This window comes from Erithacus rubecula, assembly GCF_903797595.1.
Source record: "Erithacus rubecula genome assembly, chromosome: 5".
NCBI lineage: Eukaryota > Metazoa > Chordata > Aves > Passeriformes > Muscicapidae > Erithacus > Erithacus rubecula.
In genome coordinates, this window is record NC_136687.1 from 57128621 (window position 1) to 57144462 (window position 15842).

General features: G+C 35.7%; 1 protein-coding gene across 6 annotated transcripts in view; it reads right to left on the reverse strand.

Annotated features, from left to right (window-relative positions):
• The window catches only part of LRBA (LPS responsive beige-like anchor protein), a 357069-nt gene that overhangs the window by 17059 nt on the left and 324168 nt on the right, over positions 1–15842 (reverse strand). For all 6 annotated transcript variants that reach the window (XM_079306956.1, XM_079306953.1, XM_079306954.1 and 3 more), the window contains 2 exons: positions 13246–13401; positions 9740–9907 (listed from right to left, as the gene is read on the reverse strand). In XM_079306956.1, coding sequence (XP_079163082.1) covers positions 9740–9907; positions 13246–13401 — 324 coding nt within the window. The remainder of the gene's footprint in view (positions 1–9739; positions 9908–13245; positions 13402–15842) is intronic.

Genomic DNA, 15842 nt, shown 5'->3' on the forward strand with positions numbered 1-15842 from the left:
AATTCATCAAAATAATTTTTAAAGTCTATGCTTGAGCTATTTAATTACTTTTATAAAAGTAATTTCAAACCAATATTACCACCAGTAGTATGCTGTACTAGAGAGATGCTTACCACCTTCACTTACCAATGTAACTGGGAGTGATGATGGTAGACACAAAGTTCAGAGAATACATAAATTAGCTGTCTTTTTACAAGTAGCTCTTTAAACCAGATAATTTTTCAATGAGGCAGGCCATAACTCCAATATCTCCATGGTGCTAGAATTTCGATCCAGAAACACTTAAAAATAATTTCTCACCCCAGTCAGGATTATTGTATTGATCAAATAATTTTTATAACATTTACACTGAGATCTTATTCTAGACTATAAATTATTATATCTTCTGGACTACTCTATTCTGTTTTACATGGTGTAGACTTTAAACTGGATGGTGATTTTTCTCAGCAACCAACCAAGGAAAATAAATGTGATGCATTAGTACATGATCCCACAACTCTATATGGTGTACATTAGGATTGTAGTAATTTACTATCTGAATGTAATCTCTTTTACCACATCAACTATTAGTTATAAGTCATAAATACAGCATTGTTTTTCCTGGAACTCAAAGGTCTGTGTTGCATCATGGAGTGTCTTTATCCTGCTGGAAATTTCATGTATCCTATTTTAGTAACACCTGAAGCTGAATCCTGCCAAAAAAAGGAGCATTCAAACTTCTGTGCTTCCAGTCTCAAAATACATACATCCTTGATTGCCCCAAAATTTGTTATACAATGCTTTAAATTACTGATTGACAAGCCTTAAAATACAATCTCTCAACCAGCTGAAAACAAGGATGACAGAGATGTTACACTCAATACTGTAGGATATACATTTAGACAAAACAAATATTCATGACACACAAATTTACATTCTCATCACTACCAAGCTGCTTTCCAAACTATCTGAATGTTATTGCAAGTTCTTTTCAAAGAGGACCTGGTCCCCATAGGTATCTATAATAGACTTTTGGCATTATATAAACATAAAATTATCTGGCTTGTGAACCATCATTGCAGATTTCCAGATACACCAGAATTCATCCACCTGTTATTCCTCATCTTTTTGTAGTTTAAATATGTGGAAGGTAGAACCTTCATTTCTATGTGATTTACAGAGTACTTGGAGGCCTCCATACAATGAGGTTCAATGAGGCCTCAAACTCTTTGAGGTTACAGATGAAAGAAGAAAGGACAGTGACCTTTTGTGGCTGCAGAACTCAAGGCTCTGTTCCAGATTTCTGTAGATTGCCTCAGTCTTGTTACCTGTGAAGCTACAGGGAACTGTGGGACCAGTTACAGCATCAGGCTGTCCACTAAGCTCCCATGAGGCTTTCAAGGCTAACATTGAATAATGCAATAAATATTGGGTAAAAGAATATTTAATGGTTGCTACACCTTTCAAAAACGTTATGGATACTTTTTCCAAGCTTTGAGGATCTTCTCTATGATTCCTTGCACTGAATTGGACTTGCAACACACATAGAAAAATGTAACACTTGTGCTTGTTCAAGCCCTTAAAAGTGAAAAGAAAAAAGAACTCAATTTCTTTTTACAGTCCCACTTAACAAAACACTCCTGACCTGTTTCAGTTCATATGTTGGACTTAAATTCACATTTTATTTTCTCATTATAATTTCAACAAAAAGGATAACAAATATACTACAAATGAATTTTTTTCCATTTCAAAATGTGAATAGGATTTTTCATTTTTTTAATAGATAGTTCTTAGGATCCAGTCCTGAGACCAGCTTCAACTGGATGCCAGCAGATGGTGCTGCAGGACTCTGGCTTCACATACAACATTGTGCTGTCCTGCCATTTTTGAGAAACAAAGAATATTTGTTACATCTGCAGTAAAACAACGTTACAATAATACTGAATTATTTACTGGCTATTTCTTTTAAGAAGGGCTCACACAATAATGTATAAAATGCATGCAGGGGTAAAAAAATAAAAGTGCTATTGAGCACCTAAAGGAGCATGTGCAGACTGTCCTAAAACTCAGTGCTGGAGCAACACTTTTCCTCCAGGCTGACTTCAGTGGACTATTGCCTTTACAGCTGCACCAATTTCAAACATATTTTAGTATTCTGAGGCTCTGCAAATTTTTAGCTACTCTGGTAGACAGAAAGTAACAGCAATAGAAGAATTTGCATTAGTAACTAGCCTGATTAGTGATTTATGGACATTTTGATACTCCTGCTACTTAGCACGATAAATGAAAAAGGGAACACTAACAGGTAAGCTTTTTACAACTACTTCTCAATTAGGCTTTTTTTAAGAGAAACTGCTGTTAAGGAAATTACTGTCAATGAATTAAAAGTAATAATTAGAATTCTAAATAAATTTTTATGCTATAAACATTCTTTGGCAATGTGGACCCTCATCTTTTTACTAACATTGGTTTTGAAATGAATTTTGAAAATAGAAGTCCAGATCATGTAGACCTGGGAACCAAGATGTAGGTTAATTCAAGATGAGGATGAGGGAAGAAGGCAAAGAGGGGATTTTTTGCTGCTGAGTTAACACATGATCTGCTTGAAATCAGTGTGACTATTCACTGTGTGCACAGAGAAGCATCTATGCAAATCCTCACAGAATTCTACTTCACAGGATTAGTGTGTCTGAGTACAAAGAAATTATAACCCATGACATTATTCTTCAATCAAACAACACAAAGATGCTCCTTAGGTATAATTGCTTGCATTGTCCACTTTAATAATTAATTATGAAGCACTCACAAAAAGTTTAAATTTTTCAATTGAAAAATGTCTGCAGCACTAGATTAAATATAGATGTTTTATCCTTTACTATGATTACCAATACAATTAAAACTAATTATTTTTCTAGTCTCAAGATTATCATTTTAACGTTAATAATAATTTATAATTATTTTATAATACACATGCTATACATATTATATATGTATTTAACAATAATGTTAACTTATAAAAGTCTTGCAGGTATTCAAATATTTATTTACGAATTCTAGCTAAATTAAAATCAAACAAAAATGTAGTTTATTTATTATCCAAGTAGCTTGGATAGAAACAAGACTGTTCTTCAGCAAGACAAGAAATGTGATTAAATTTTGAATCCTTTGGGAGATCTTTTATTTTATAAATTGAAAAGATTATGCATTTAAAAAATTTGTATCTGAGGGAGTTATTCTACAAATTTTCAATAGCAAAAGTGTTCAGTGAATCTTCCCAATTAAATCTTAGTTAAATACAGTAATTGTATTTTTAAGTATGAAATCAGGCATTTACATTCAACACATGTCCTGCTATACAGCTACACCACTAAACCCATTTATTTCCCACCCTTCAGAATACCTGAATATAGCACCCACTAAAAAATATAAAGCTATGCAATGAAAGCACCCCCATAGTCCTCGTGATGCAAATGTGATACATACAGAGAGTAACATTTTCTAGTTTTATGGGCTAACATAAAAGAGGTAATATAATTTGTTTTATTCACATATGTGTGGAAGATCAATGCAATAACTCAGAAGAGTGCCCATTAGTATTAGCAGTAGTGATACAGTTACACACAGACTGTACATTTCATAGCACTGAAGATTTTTATCAGTCAAGCCTTCATTTCCTTAGCAAATCAAATTTCTAATTAAAAATACTTTGGATTTTTCAAAATATGAAAACTAAAACCTAATTGTGGACACATTTGTAGATACTTCAAAGCAATGGAACCATATCCTCGTATTCCATGAACAAAGAGCAAGAAATAGCAGAAAAAACACTTTATCTTCCACTGGACTATCGAAATGCCTTTCATTTTTTAAGCACAAACCATTTTTAAAGGATAAACAAGACAAATTCACCATCACAAACCTTCCCTTCAAGAAAGCACATCCAAACAAAATAGCTACAGTGAAAAACCCAAAACCTTGGAGACACAGATTTAGATTTATTAACATTCATGACTGGCCTCTACCTGGTCCACATAGGTGAAGGATTATTAAAGAAAGCTGGAGAAAATAGGATATTCCAACTACAAAATCATGTGTTGGTAAAGGAATACCACAAGTATGTGTGTAGAATGAGATTTGGTGACAATTTTTAATATTTAAAAAATATCTTCTAGATGATTACATACAATACAGCAAAACAAACACCTTGCTGAAAGGAATTCACACAGAAGTAGCTGATATAAGAATGTTCAATACACTATATGAGGGATAGATCAAGGACAAGATAATTCCTGAAGTATTTTGGGAAAACAGGTTTCAATAGATACAGAATATCCTTCTGTAAGCCTACAGAAAACAAAGGGTAATAAGGATACTAGTGAATGCAGCACAGGGATAAGACAGACAAGATCCCAGCTGGCACAACTCAGAGCTCTCCAGTGACTTTGACACAGCAAAGTCAGGCAGAGAGATCAAAATAAATGAGATATTTCTGAAACAGTGCAAGCAACAAGGTATGAGCAAAGAGACAAACCCCAGAGAGCCACACACAGATGAGATGCAACTAACAAGGACATCAGGAATAACATTCTAAAAACACGAAAATATGCCAAGTTTTCTCAAGAAGTTGATTTGTTATTAAGAGGAAGCAATACCAGTAGATGATACCACACAAAGTACTTCAGGAAAAGGTCAGCTGCAGTCAGACAGCAAACCCAAGTAAAACCAGCAGTGAAAACTCTTGTCTCAATTAGAGAATACCTGAATGAAGTACATGCTTGGCACTCAATTGGCCAGATAATAGTGATCTGAAGATACTGTGACAATGAAGCTACATAATCCCAGAGTTATAACAATTGTTTCATGGATATTGGGTGGGGTTCTGCAAAAAAAAAAAAAAGTCCTGTGTTGTTTAAGAAGCAGGAAAAAGAAAAATTAGAGAGTAGTCTGCTTAATCCCAACGAACAGAAAAAATACTGGCAGAACACTTACATTTTTATATATACACACATAATTTTCTACAAGAAAACAAGGAGATGAGTAACAGCTGATTTGGATTTGGTCTGAACAAATCATGTCAAAGCTATTTATTCCTGCAATGGCAAAGTAACAGGATGTGTTCAGGAGACATCACATATTTTTTTCCTTCAGTAAGAACTCGAGCACTGTTCCATGTGAGCAATTTCTTAAGGAAAACAGGGAAGCACACATTCAGAAAATACCATTTTACCTTGGAAAGCTATACTCAGAAAGCTATTCATTGTCAAAATGGTAAATGTATTGATGGGCATTCCTGTACTGTGTACTAGTTAACATTTGCTTTAATGACCAATTTAATAGAATGAGACTGCAAAGTACATTTGCAGATATGAGTTGCTGCAAGGCTGCTGGAGGACAGGATGAGAATTCAAAGACAGTTGGACAAATTGGATAAACAGTCTAAAAAAGAATACACTTCAGGAAGTTTGAAGATGAGATTCCACAGCTATACTACACAGAAAAGGAGACACAAGTGATTCTCTAGAAAAGATGGAAATTCATACTGGCTCATGCCCTCAAAAGAATTAACAGTGTCAGAGTGTTTTGAGAGAACAGATATTCCCTGGGGATGTGAAAAGTACTGGTCTGTAAAACAGGTTGTTTTCTGCTTAATACTGGAAAGGCTTCAGCTGCATTCCCGGGTCTGCTTTGAGGAAGACAGTCAATTGAAGAGGGGAATACACAAAAAAAAAAATTAGAGCTCTGGAAAAACATGACTTATGGCAAAAAACAAAGAATTGAGTTATTAAAGTTGGAGGCAAAGAATTGCAGGTCATGGCAATCCAAATAACTGGAAGTAACTGCAAGAAGGAAATAATCTGTTCTCGACACAAAGGAAAAATAGATAAAATATGATGGAATGCAACTGCTGCAGAAAGAATTGGATAGTAGGCTGAACACTGGGGAAAGACTGCTAAGGACAGGGATTCTAAGGCCCAAAAATGTAGGTAAGATAGGACAAACATCAGGGGAGATTGGTTTGGGCATAGTTAAGCCCTCGCTGGGAAAAGAGAACAGATCAGGTGACCAAAACTCCTGCCCACACTGTTTCCTATGGTTCTGTGATTACAAAAGAAAATGGATCCCCCAAGCTAGGAAATATCCAAACACCAGGAGCTGCCACTTGAGCTTCAAAGCGAAAGTGGGATCTGAAGTGACGCTCACCATTTGTATGCAAATGAATCCTCTCCTCTCTTTGCTCCAGCCATCACACAATCCCTCCTCCCACCCCCCACTTCTCGCCTCCCCTCCACCTCCCCAGGCTGGGCAAGGACCAAACACAGCATCTTTCCACAGCCCTGGAACCTCCACACATTCTACCACACAAATCCTGGTGCATAATGTCACATCCCCAAGTGGTGCCTTGGAGCCTCTAAATATGCAGAAGCCAACTTTGTGTGCCACAGATCACACATGGGCTCCAAGGAGTGCACAGAGAGCCACATCCTCTCCCTCCCACCTCTCCTGAGCAGACACATGCCAAGGAGAGAAAAGGAAAAGCCCCTGCACTATGCAAAGTGACTTTACATCTCCACAGTAAATTATGCTAATTAATGTGAAAGCAAAACGCTCAAGGCTATTCCAAAGGATGCAACTACTTCAGGACCTTAGCTCTGTTCTGAATTATTTAAGGCTTGGTCAGAAATTGTCCCCAGAAACATTTTTGCATCAAAAAAGGCCTGTGCTCCAAAGTGAAGTAGTGCCATGCTTTTACATTTTCAAAATCAATTAATTTAGAAAGAGAAAAACTCTACATTTGATCAAAGAGCACAATGAAATTTTTTTTTTTTTTGCATTTCAGGTTTTAATTTGAGAAGGAAAAAATGATTTAACCTAAATGTAATCAAGCTGTTTTGTGAAGAATAAAATAGTTTCCAGCAGATGTGTCTCATGTAGAAATTTCATATCTCTGAGATATGTCAGATTTGGTTTACAGTGATCAATGCATTTGAGAGGTATTGGGGAGAAACTAAGATAGTCAGACTCCATAGCTGTAATTGCTTTAAAAAGTCAGCCTCAAAAGCTAAATTATGTAAATAATTAATATTTCATAGATAATTTAAAGCAATGAAACCTTATCTTCATATTCCATGAACAAAGAGCAAGAAATAGGAGAAAACCAGTAACATTTTTCTTCTGTTAAACCAAAACCAGAGAATTTTTTCAATACAGTCAAGTTAGCCAGAAAATTGTCCTTGGTAAAGAATATCAAGCCACCTATTTATCACATGTGCCATAGCTCACCTGGCTTTTCAGCTTAAGTATCATTCTAAAACATTAATATATTGAGGCAGAGATCCACAGCTCAGTTCTCTGAAAGTAAAGAAATCAGACAAGTGAACCTAAATAAAATGTGGAATAATAGGTGTCTAATGGGACATTATTTAGAGTAGATGGATCATACCATCTGGCATCATACCTGCTGGCTGATGTACATCTGTGGCAACAGGTCCTAGGAGAGAAGGCTAGAAAGACACCCTGGTTTAAAACACTTTTTCTTGAAACTACTCTGTAGTTTGGTAAAGTACCATTAGATGCACATTGCTGTGAAGTCATCTTTAGATGGACATTAGAGATAATTAAATAGAGAAAAAAATTAAATAGAGAAAAGAGATATCAACTCAGAGTATCTAAAATTCCAGTGAATGGTGCTCATTGAAAGCACGAATAAACTAATTTTCAGGTAAAAGAATCATAAGCTTCAAATACAGAAAGACACTAGACCAGTTAAATATCAACATCCTGCAGATGGATGGAAGTTACAGCTGCAGTAACAGAGCTCAGAACCCAACAAGTCTCCTGGTGCTTTCCATTTCTGACAAAGTCAGAACTAAGCAGAAACAGCTCTTCTCTTTTCAAACAAATTTTTGATAGAACAGAGAAGCCTACAGACAGCTATTTCTGGGGAAAATTAAACACCCCAGATTACCATCTCTTTGAAGCAGGAACTGTCTATACCCATGTCTAGGATAACACTTAGTGCCACAAGATTTCTATTGATAACAGAGGTTTCCAGGCTGTATCCCAAAAATACCTTACATAAAGGCAGTTGGTAAACACAGGAGCCACTGCAAGTTCCTAAAAGTCCACATCTAATAGAACTACAAGCACAGAGACTTACCAGGTAGTTATTGTGTGATTTTAAAGAGCAGCTAGAACTCTCTGGCATTACCTCTGAAAACTGCAAATTCTAATACCTTAGAAATCTTCATTAGAGAAGTCAGACAACAGATTTCAACAAAATCTGCATATTTGAGTCAAATAGTAGGTACAGAACCTCAGCAAGTGATCTGTTAGGGTTATCAAGGAGCCTAAAGCCTCAAGGTCTCATTCACACAGCAGGTAAGTCAGTGGGACAAGTAAAACTTCTCAAGGCATGTTCAGGAATCTGTAAACTCTTTGGAGTTTACAAGGTCTGCAAAAGCAACACAGAGTTTGCATTTTCTTTAAATTGATAGACTGCAAAATATGTATGAAATATTCACAGAGATTTTTTTTTCTCCCTCAAGCAAAGCCAAATTAATTTAAAGATGCTCATAAACTCTGCTAGCCACTTCCCAGAAAAACCACCATCTCTTGAACAAGGCTGCTTGGAAGGATAATAGGGATAATTTTCACATACCTTGTACCTTAAGATTCTGCAACTGTGTGAACTGGGCTGCATCTTCTTCAACTTTTGAATAGCTCTCACAGTCAACATCAAATCATTTGCAAGTTAAATTCAAATATTCGTTCTGATATTAATTAGTTGTGCTTTTTCAAAGTCACTCACAGGATGCAATTTCAGTCAAGCCACCTCTGTGTTTCCAATTCAAGTAACTCCAGATGAGTAACAGATTGAATATGGAACACACAACTTTACCAAATTCATTAATTTGGAAAATGTCAGGTATTGTTTTGATTATATAAAACCGTGTGCCAGCTATAACTGCAATACATGACAGATCTAATACCACTTCTTGCTTTCCAGATGTCCATTTTGCCCTCTGCAGAGCAGTTTTTACTACTATTTAAACAAAGTTAAAGAAGACCCTAAATGAATGGAAGAAAACCTAAGAAATACTCTTCATAGGATAGAACACCCTCTTCTTAGCCTTTCCCTTCAGGGCATTTCATATTTTGCTGAAAAGTACCTCTGTTTGGCTATGATGTGCCCCTAAATTTATGTACATAAGCTCTCACAAGTTGTCTTGAAAGCTCCTCATTCCTGTATAATGGCTTATTCCAGGCTTTTTCTCAACTGCATGTCTGCCTTTTTTTCTTTGCTTTGGGAATCAGAAATTAATTTTGTGTGTGTGTGTGTGTGGAGTGAAACAGGAATAAACCAAGATCACTTTCTACCTTTCCTATTACATAATACAGGATTGTACAATCACAGTGGTTAACTGTTTTTTATAGAGTTAAAAGAGAGAATCTTCACAAATAAAAGAGAGGATTCAGGAGTTGCTGGGAAATGGTGCAAGATGGAAGAGAATAAATATTTTGGAAAGTGCAAGCTGAGTTTGGGTGGGGAGGGGTTAAAACTGAAGGAGGCTGGAGCAGGATTCCTGCCTTATTAGTTTGGTTATATGATGTCAACCCTGTTGCTTGCACTGGAACCAATCAATGCTTTGTATGTGATTGTAGATGGAGCACCCTAGCTAAAATTCTTTCCCATGAAGTGTTTGCTCAAGGCATTTTGACACAGCCTACTTATAAAGTAGGGTTTTATGTTTATTCTTACCTCTTGGGTTATCACCAATGATGTTGGTTTTGCCATTCCAGTACCAGAGCAGCAAGGTTGCATCCCGTGATCCTGAGAGGATGTAACAATTCCCTCCAATGTAGGACTCAGAACGAGCCAGACACGTCACAACATCCCAGTGGCCAAACACTACTTGCATCAGTTTACCTGGAACACAGCAAATTGATTCTTTTAAAAACTATCCTCTTATTCTAAAAACAAATTAAATACATAATAAAGTATTTTAGAAATATTTCCTTTATTCAAAAATATAAAAGGTTTAAAATATAACTATAGCAAGGAAAAAACCAATTGCAGTCTCTCAATATTATACTCCATTCAAAAGTCTAACTGGATTTGCTGAAGCCCAGCAATTGCAGATGTTGAAGAAGCAGGATAAAGAATACACACACACTTTTGTCATGCACCTACTCAGCCCCTTCAGGTAGTGGGGGCCAGGACAAATTCTGCAGCCAGTGACACAAGAAGTGTGATGTGAGATGCCTCAAAGGTGTGATCCTGGCTTTTTCAGCCCAAATGACCCTGCATCCATTTGTGCTTTGGGCTGAATAAAGAACGAGGAGGAACAGAAGGAAACAAAGAGTGATGGCTTTGGAAGGATTGACAAGACAGGCCAAAAAAAAAGAAACAGGAAATACAGACTACTGTGTTTCTGAATATAAATAAATAAAAGTAAAATTACATAAAATGTTCTGAAAAGCATTTAAAAATAAGAAGTAAAACAGATCAGTGTTGGGAATCAACCACATTTCAGTAAAATATTTTGGTGCAAGAATTAGAAACTATTGGTCCCTTAATATGTGTAATAGGGAACATTTCACAGCTTCTGTTTAAACATTACAAAAGCACTGTATTTGCCACTAAATAACACTTAATGGGAACAAAATATTTAAGGGAGTGGTTCTGAGGAAAGAACAAAAATAGCATTAACAGCCTGATTTATAACAATATCAAAAAGTTAATTGCATTAAAGTGAAAAAAAACCAGAAAAAAAACCCAAGAGATATATATTAATATCGACAAAAAAAGGAGGGGAAATCCCTTTAGTACATGAAGAAAAAATAAAATAAAGACATAAAGGAAACCTGCACATCAGATTTAAAATCAAACACTTATTAGGCCTCCTCCAACCTTCCAAGGGAAATTGTGAGAATAAATGCTCCAACATGAGCCATTTCTGAGTGGACAGGGCAAAGCCCTGGCTGCACTCTTGCTGTGCATACCCACCTTGTAGTGTAAGGGTGAGTAACTCAGAGATCAAATAATCATATGATATATTTTTCATTTGTATTGGTATTACCTGGAGTAATTTATACTTTTAGAAATGCAAGTTTATGCTATAAACATCATTGATATATAGAGATCTCCTTCTCAATTATTTCTTATTTTATAGCCTCTGTTCTAGAAAACAAGCATTTTACAAGGTTATTTCTGCCTGGTTAGTTTTATTTTGTTACTGTGCAGCCTCAGATTCAATGACTTTCATCAAAACAAAAAATAAGATTTTACTATTTTATATTGCTAAAAAAAATAAATTACTAATTTCATAAGAGTTCCTCAAACTCCTGTTTCTTTTAACATGAGTTGCCCTCTCTATACAGCAATATCAAACTTTTCCATTTGCACTCAGATATCCTTTTTTGACAGAACAAATTTTCTAGTTAATGTTTTATTTGACAGCTGTTCTATAAATAATTAAAAGAAAAATAAGACTCAAGTCTGCAGTACTGAAGCTAAAGCTCTGTCTACAAGTCATTCCCACTGCTGGAGGAAGGTTTTATTGTGCTTCTGCTATATTGGCTGTGCTGAGAGCCCATGGTTTAAGTTGGAAGTATTTCCTATTAAAAACAAACCCAAGATTTGATAGGAAAATTGTTCTTTTTTTTGGGCAAGTGCTAAAACATAATTGAATTCAACACTTTTGATCACTTGCCTTTATGCATTACTGATCACATCATCTTTTCCCCTTGATGTTCTGCTGATTTCAAAATATTTCCCTACTATATTCTCATTTCAATTTGAAGCAAAGTAAACTACATCTGAATTCACATAAATTCACATTTAAGCCAGACTTGTTATATTGACAAATAGAAGAGACAAATCTGAAACTTTCCTGACAATGGTATTTTGGTTTACAACCTGATTGGATATGGTAGTAACAAGGAGCCTGGTGAATCTGCCATACAAAGAGGAAATAACTTAAAGAAATATTTGTAGTTCAGATTGATAGGGCAAGGCTACCAAAACCATACAAGTTGCTTCCCTAGGTGTAAAGTAAAACACATCCTTTGATATAATAGAATTATTTTTCTATTCATACAAATCAATAATATGCACTGAATATTGATTACTGCTAGCTATCTTTTCTGAAAATCCACTTTAAATTCACAGTTTCATGTAAATTTATTTTCATCAATGAGAAAATTAACCTAAGAAGGGATCTAACAAGATGAATGTATAAAGAATTGTGGGTAGTCAATATTACATAAATAGAACTTCTACCTTATACTTAAGGCTTTAAAATTGTAAAAATGACAGAAATACTGAAGTACACCACGAGATCTAAAGTCTTCACAGATTTTCATTAAGGACAATTCTGTTTTGTCAGACATTTTGGTTTGCCAAGTGTGAAAAACACTTAGCTAATATATTTAAGAAACGATGACAAACATGCAGGATATTCCCTAGGGATTAATAACCCACTGGAAAGCTTGATGGCACACACACATTAACCACACTGGGTCATTAATCCCAAAGAAGTACCTTGCAGTGAGGTTGCTATTTCCATTATAAGATAATGAAAGGGAAAAAAAATCATACCTAGTTTTTCCTGGGGTTTCATGGCTTCTAAATTCCTGTAGCTTCTACACTGAAAGATTCTTTTCTATTTAGCATGACTTCAATGGTTTGGATACACTCCAGCTGACAGACTAATTTAACTGCTGCCCATTATATCTATCACTTCATGTTATATAAAAGAATTCAGTGGCTCCAAATCAATTCTACTATAGCAGAGCTTTCAAAGGCTTTCATAGATTTCACCAAATTTTACCAGATTTCAAACTTTTCTTCTTATTCTATGGTACTTGTCTGTATTTCCTGAAAAAACCCCAGTTCTCTGGTGCTGAAAACCAGCCAGAGTTAAATTCAAGTAAATACTTTAAGAATAATTAACTCTCCTGGTACACCAGGCTCCATACAAACTCTCTCTTGTGAAAACTACAGTGCAAGAGCAGGCATCCCTATCCTATAAGTCTTAAGTGTGAAGTTCAGTCTAAACCAAATCTCCTTCTCTCACATTTGCCATCATTCCACAAAAATTATAGCCCACAGTACATGGCAACAGTAGGCAAGGAAAGATTTGACAAATATTGTTAATAGGGGAATAAATACATACTCCTTATTCTTTATTTGAAACAGTAGACTGATTATGAACAGAAAAAAAATACATTTTAGGCTGTTTCCATATTTTAAAAATACATTACCTGAGTCAGTAGAGTAAACACGGAAACTCTTGTCCCAGAAGCCACAGACCAAGATGTAACGATTGTCAGAGGTGATGACAAAACACTGGGAATGTACCTGAATGCTTTGGTCTAAAAGGTCAGTGATTTGCCTCCTGTGCATACCTGTATTGCTGGCTGAATAGAAAAATATACAGACCAAGACATTTTAGTATCCACATTCACAGAATAAAAGCATAATTTAGAAATTTACATTCACACCAAATATATTCCTCACTTCTGTTACTTGTGTTTTGTGGCAGGGACATTTTCTTTCTAATTCTACTATAAAATACTCATTGCACTTCTGGGAACAATGCTAATTCCTTGTAGTATACACTCTAAAATAGAAGAAATCTCCTTTTTAAGTAACATGCAGCTGAGATGAAAGATTGCACATAGGCAACTGCACACAGAAATATAGTAAGATTCCTTCCCTCCTTCCTCTAGTATAAGAAATCAAAAATTACAAACAAAGCAAAGCAATGTAATCATAAGGCAATACACAAACCATGTAGTAGTTCAAATGCAGCACACAAAGGATCATGATTTTAAATTGTACATCAGTTGCATTTCACTGCAAACACTGCCATTTAAAAGAAGAAAAGCTTCAGTAAAAATCACTACTGTTTACATTTTTTTAAGCAGGGCACAAAAATTAACCAGCTTATCTCCACAATTAACTTTAGGATTGGGAGAAATCATTTGCCCTATTTTGATCACTTAATGCTGTATTTCTTGAGATACTCTTGCAATGGGAACCCATAGAATGAACAGGAATCAATTAGTAAATACATTTGTCATATATCTTGTCCTTAGATGAATAAGGTCTGCATACATCTATATATATATACATTTACATACGCACATATATACAGGTCCCATACATATATATCATGAAAATCCTACACTGTAGGAAGAACTTTCAGCATGCTTTGCTTCTGATGGAACCTGATTTCTATCCCAGGCAAGTAATTTCTCCTGGGTTTGCCTGCCAGTTGCTTGGAGCACCAATACTTTCATCCAGTCTGTTTTCCAGACCTACCTCTGTCCTGATCCTGTGCCCTTCTTTACTTTTTATTTTTTGACTCCATCCCCACAGGCCAGCTATCTCTCAAGCCTTGGGCTTATTCCATTTACTCTGTATCAAATCTTTCACTTATCTATGTTTTTCCTATATTTAAAATGTTGATACTGTCTTGTCCATATGGGTAGCAAATAATTTAGCAAGGTGTTGCCACTTGCTTTCTGCAGGTAGCACAAATGTGGCCTTCACTAATCTTGGGCCACTTAAAGAGTAACAACACCATGCTACAAATGCACAGTGAACTGCTCTGTATGACAAAACAGCAGCAAAGGGACCTCAAACAACATGCAGATCAACTAATTCAGTGAGGATAAGACCTTTAAAAAACCTAACCTCAAAAAGAAGTCTAGGGTCTGTGTCATATGAGACATTGCTGTTTTATGTCTTCCTGTGCACTGGGAAAATGAGGAGGGCAGGAATCCCTCCTTATGTCTAAGACAGCAACAAGATTCCTGCTATAACCATAAAAGTGTAATTTTGTGGCCCTCTTAGGTGCCATTTCTAGGTAAATGTGTCTAGCCACAATTAAAAACCTCTAATATTACCTACATGATTACTTGCTTGCACTGAATGATGCTACTTAGCAATGACAGAGAAAACCTTTTAAACTATGTCCAGTGTAATCACAAGGCTGATTTGAGATCTATTGTAGGAAGAGAACATTAAACCATTTTTCAGGTCTTTGTACCAATGTGATTTGAAGTTTTTTGCTGTAATATTTATTTACACTTCTAAGATCTACTTGATAGCAGGTTTTTAAAGCAGAACACACATTTCCTGCTCCAAACATTTTTTTGATAATATCTGTTTCAGGAAGGAAAGGAGAATTAGAGCATGTGTCTGCCTCATAATAACTATTGCATTATTGAGATGAGGATTGATTTCAGAAACTTTGGAAAAACGCTTTAATTTTATCATTTATCACATAAAATGGTTTCATATGCTCTCACTGTTTCTGGTTTAATTATCCTAGAGCTTACCCAGCAAAATGGCTACACAGGAAGAGTCTCTATCTACAGACAAAAATACCACACTTCCTACTGAGATGTGGACATTAGTATTGAAATTAATTCTCACTGACTGACAGACCTGTCATTCTAACCTAGCCAGGCAAGTTCATCTTTGCTCTGATTTTTCCATGTTTCTATAACTGGCCATACCACTTCTTTTCCAGTTAAATCACCCTGAAAAAGCTGTTTTCTAAACTAAGCTCAAGGTCTAACAAAATTGGGGGGGGGGGCACAGAATCCTGTACTCCCATCCTACAGCTAGTTTGTGTTTTGGTGTTAGGTGCTAGAGTTTTTCTTTTCTCATCATGTTTAAGGTTCCATTTGCCATGCTACAGACTCCAAACAGGCACTCCCCAAAGTTGAGCCTGTAATGAAAGAACTGACCAAACTCTAACCCTGCAAATAGAAAAATCAGCTCTATATAAGTTGATAAATCTCTATAACAAAAAGTCACGAATTGCATCCATTACACTGAGTCATTA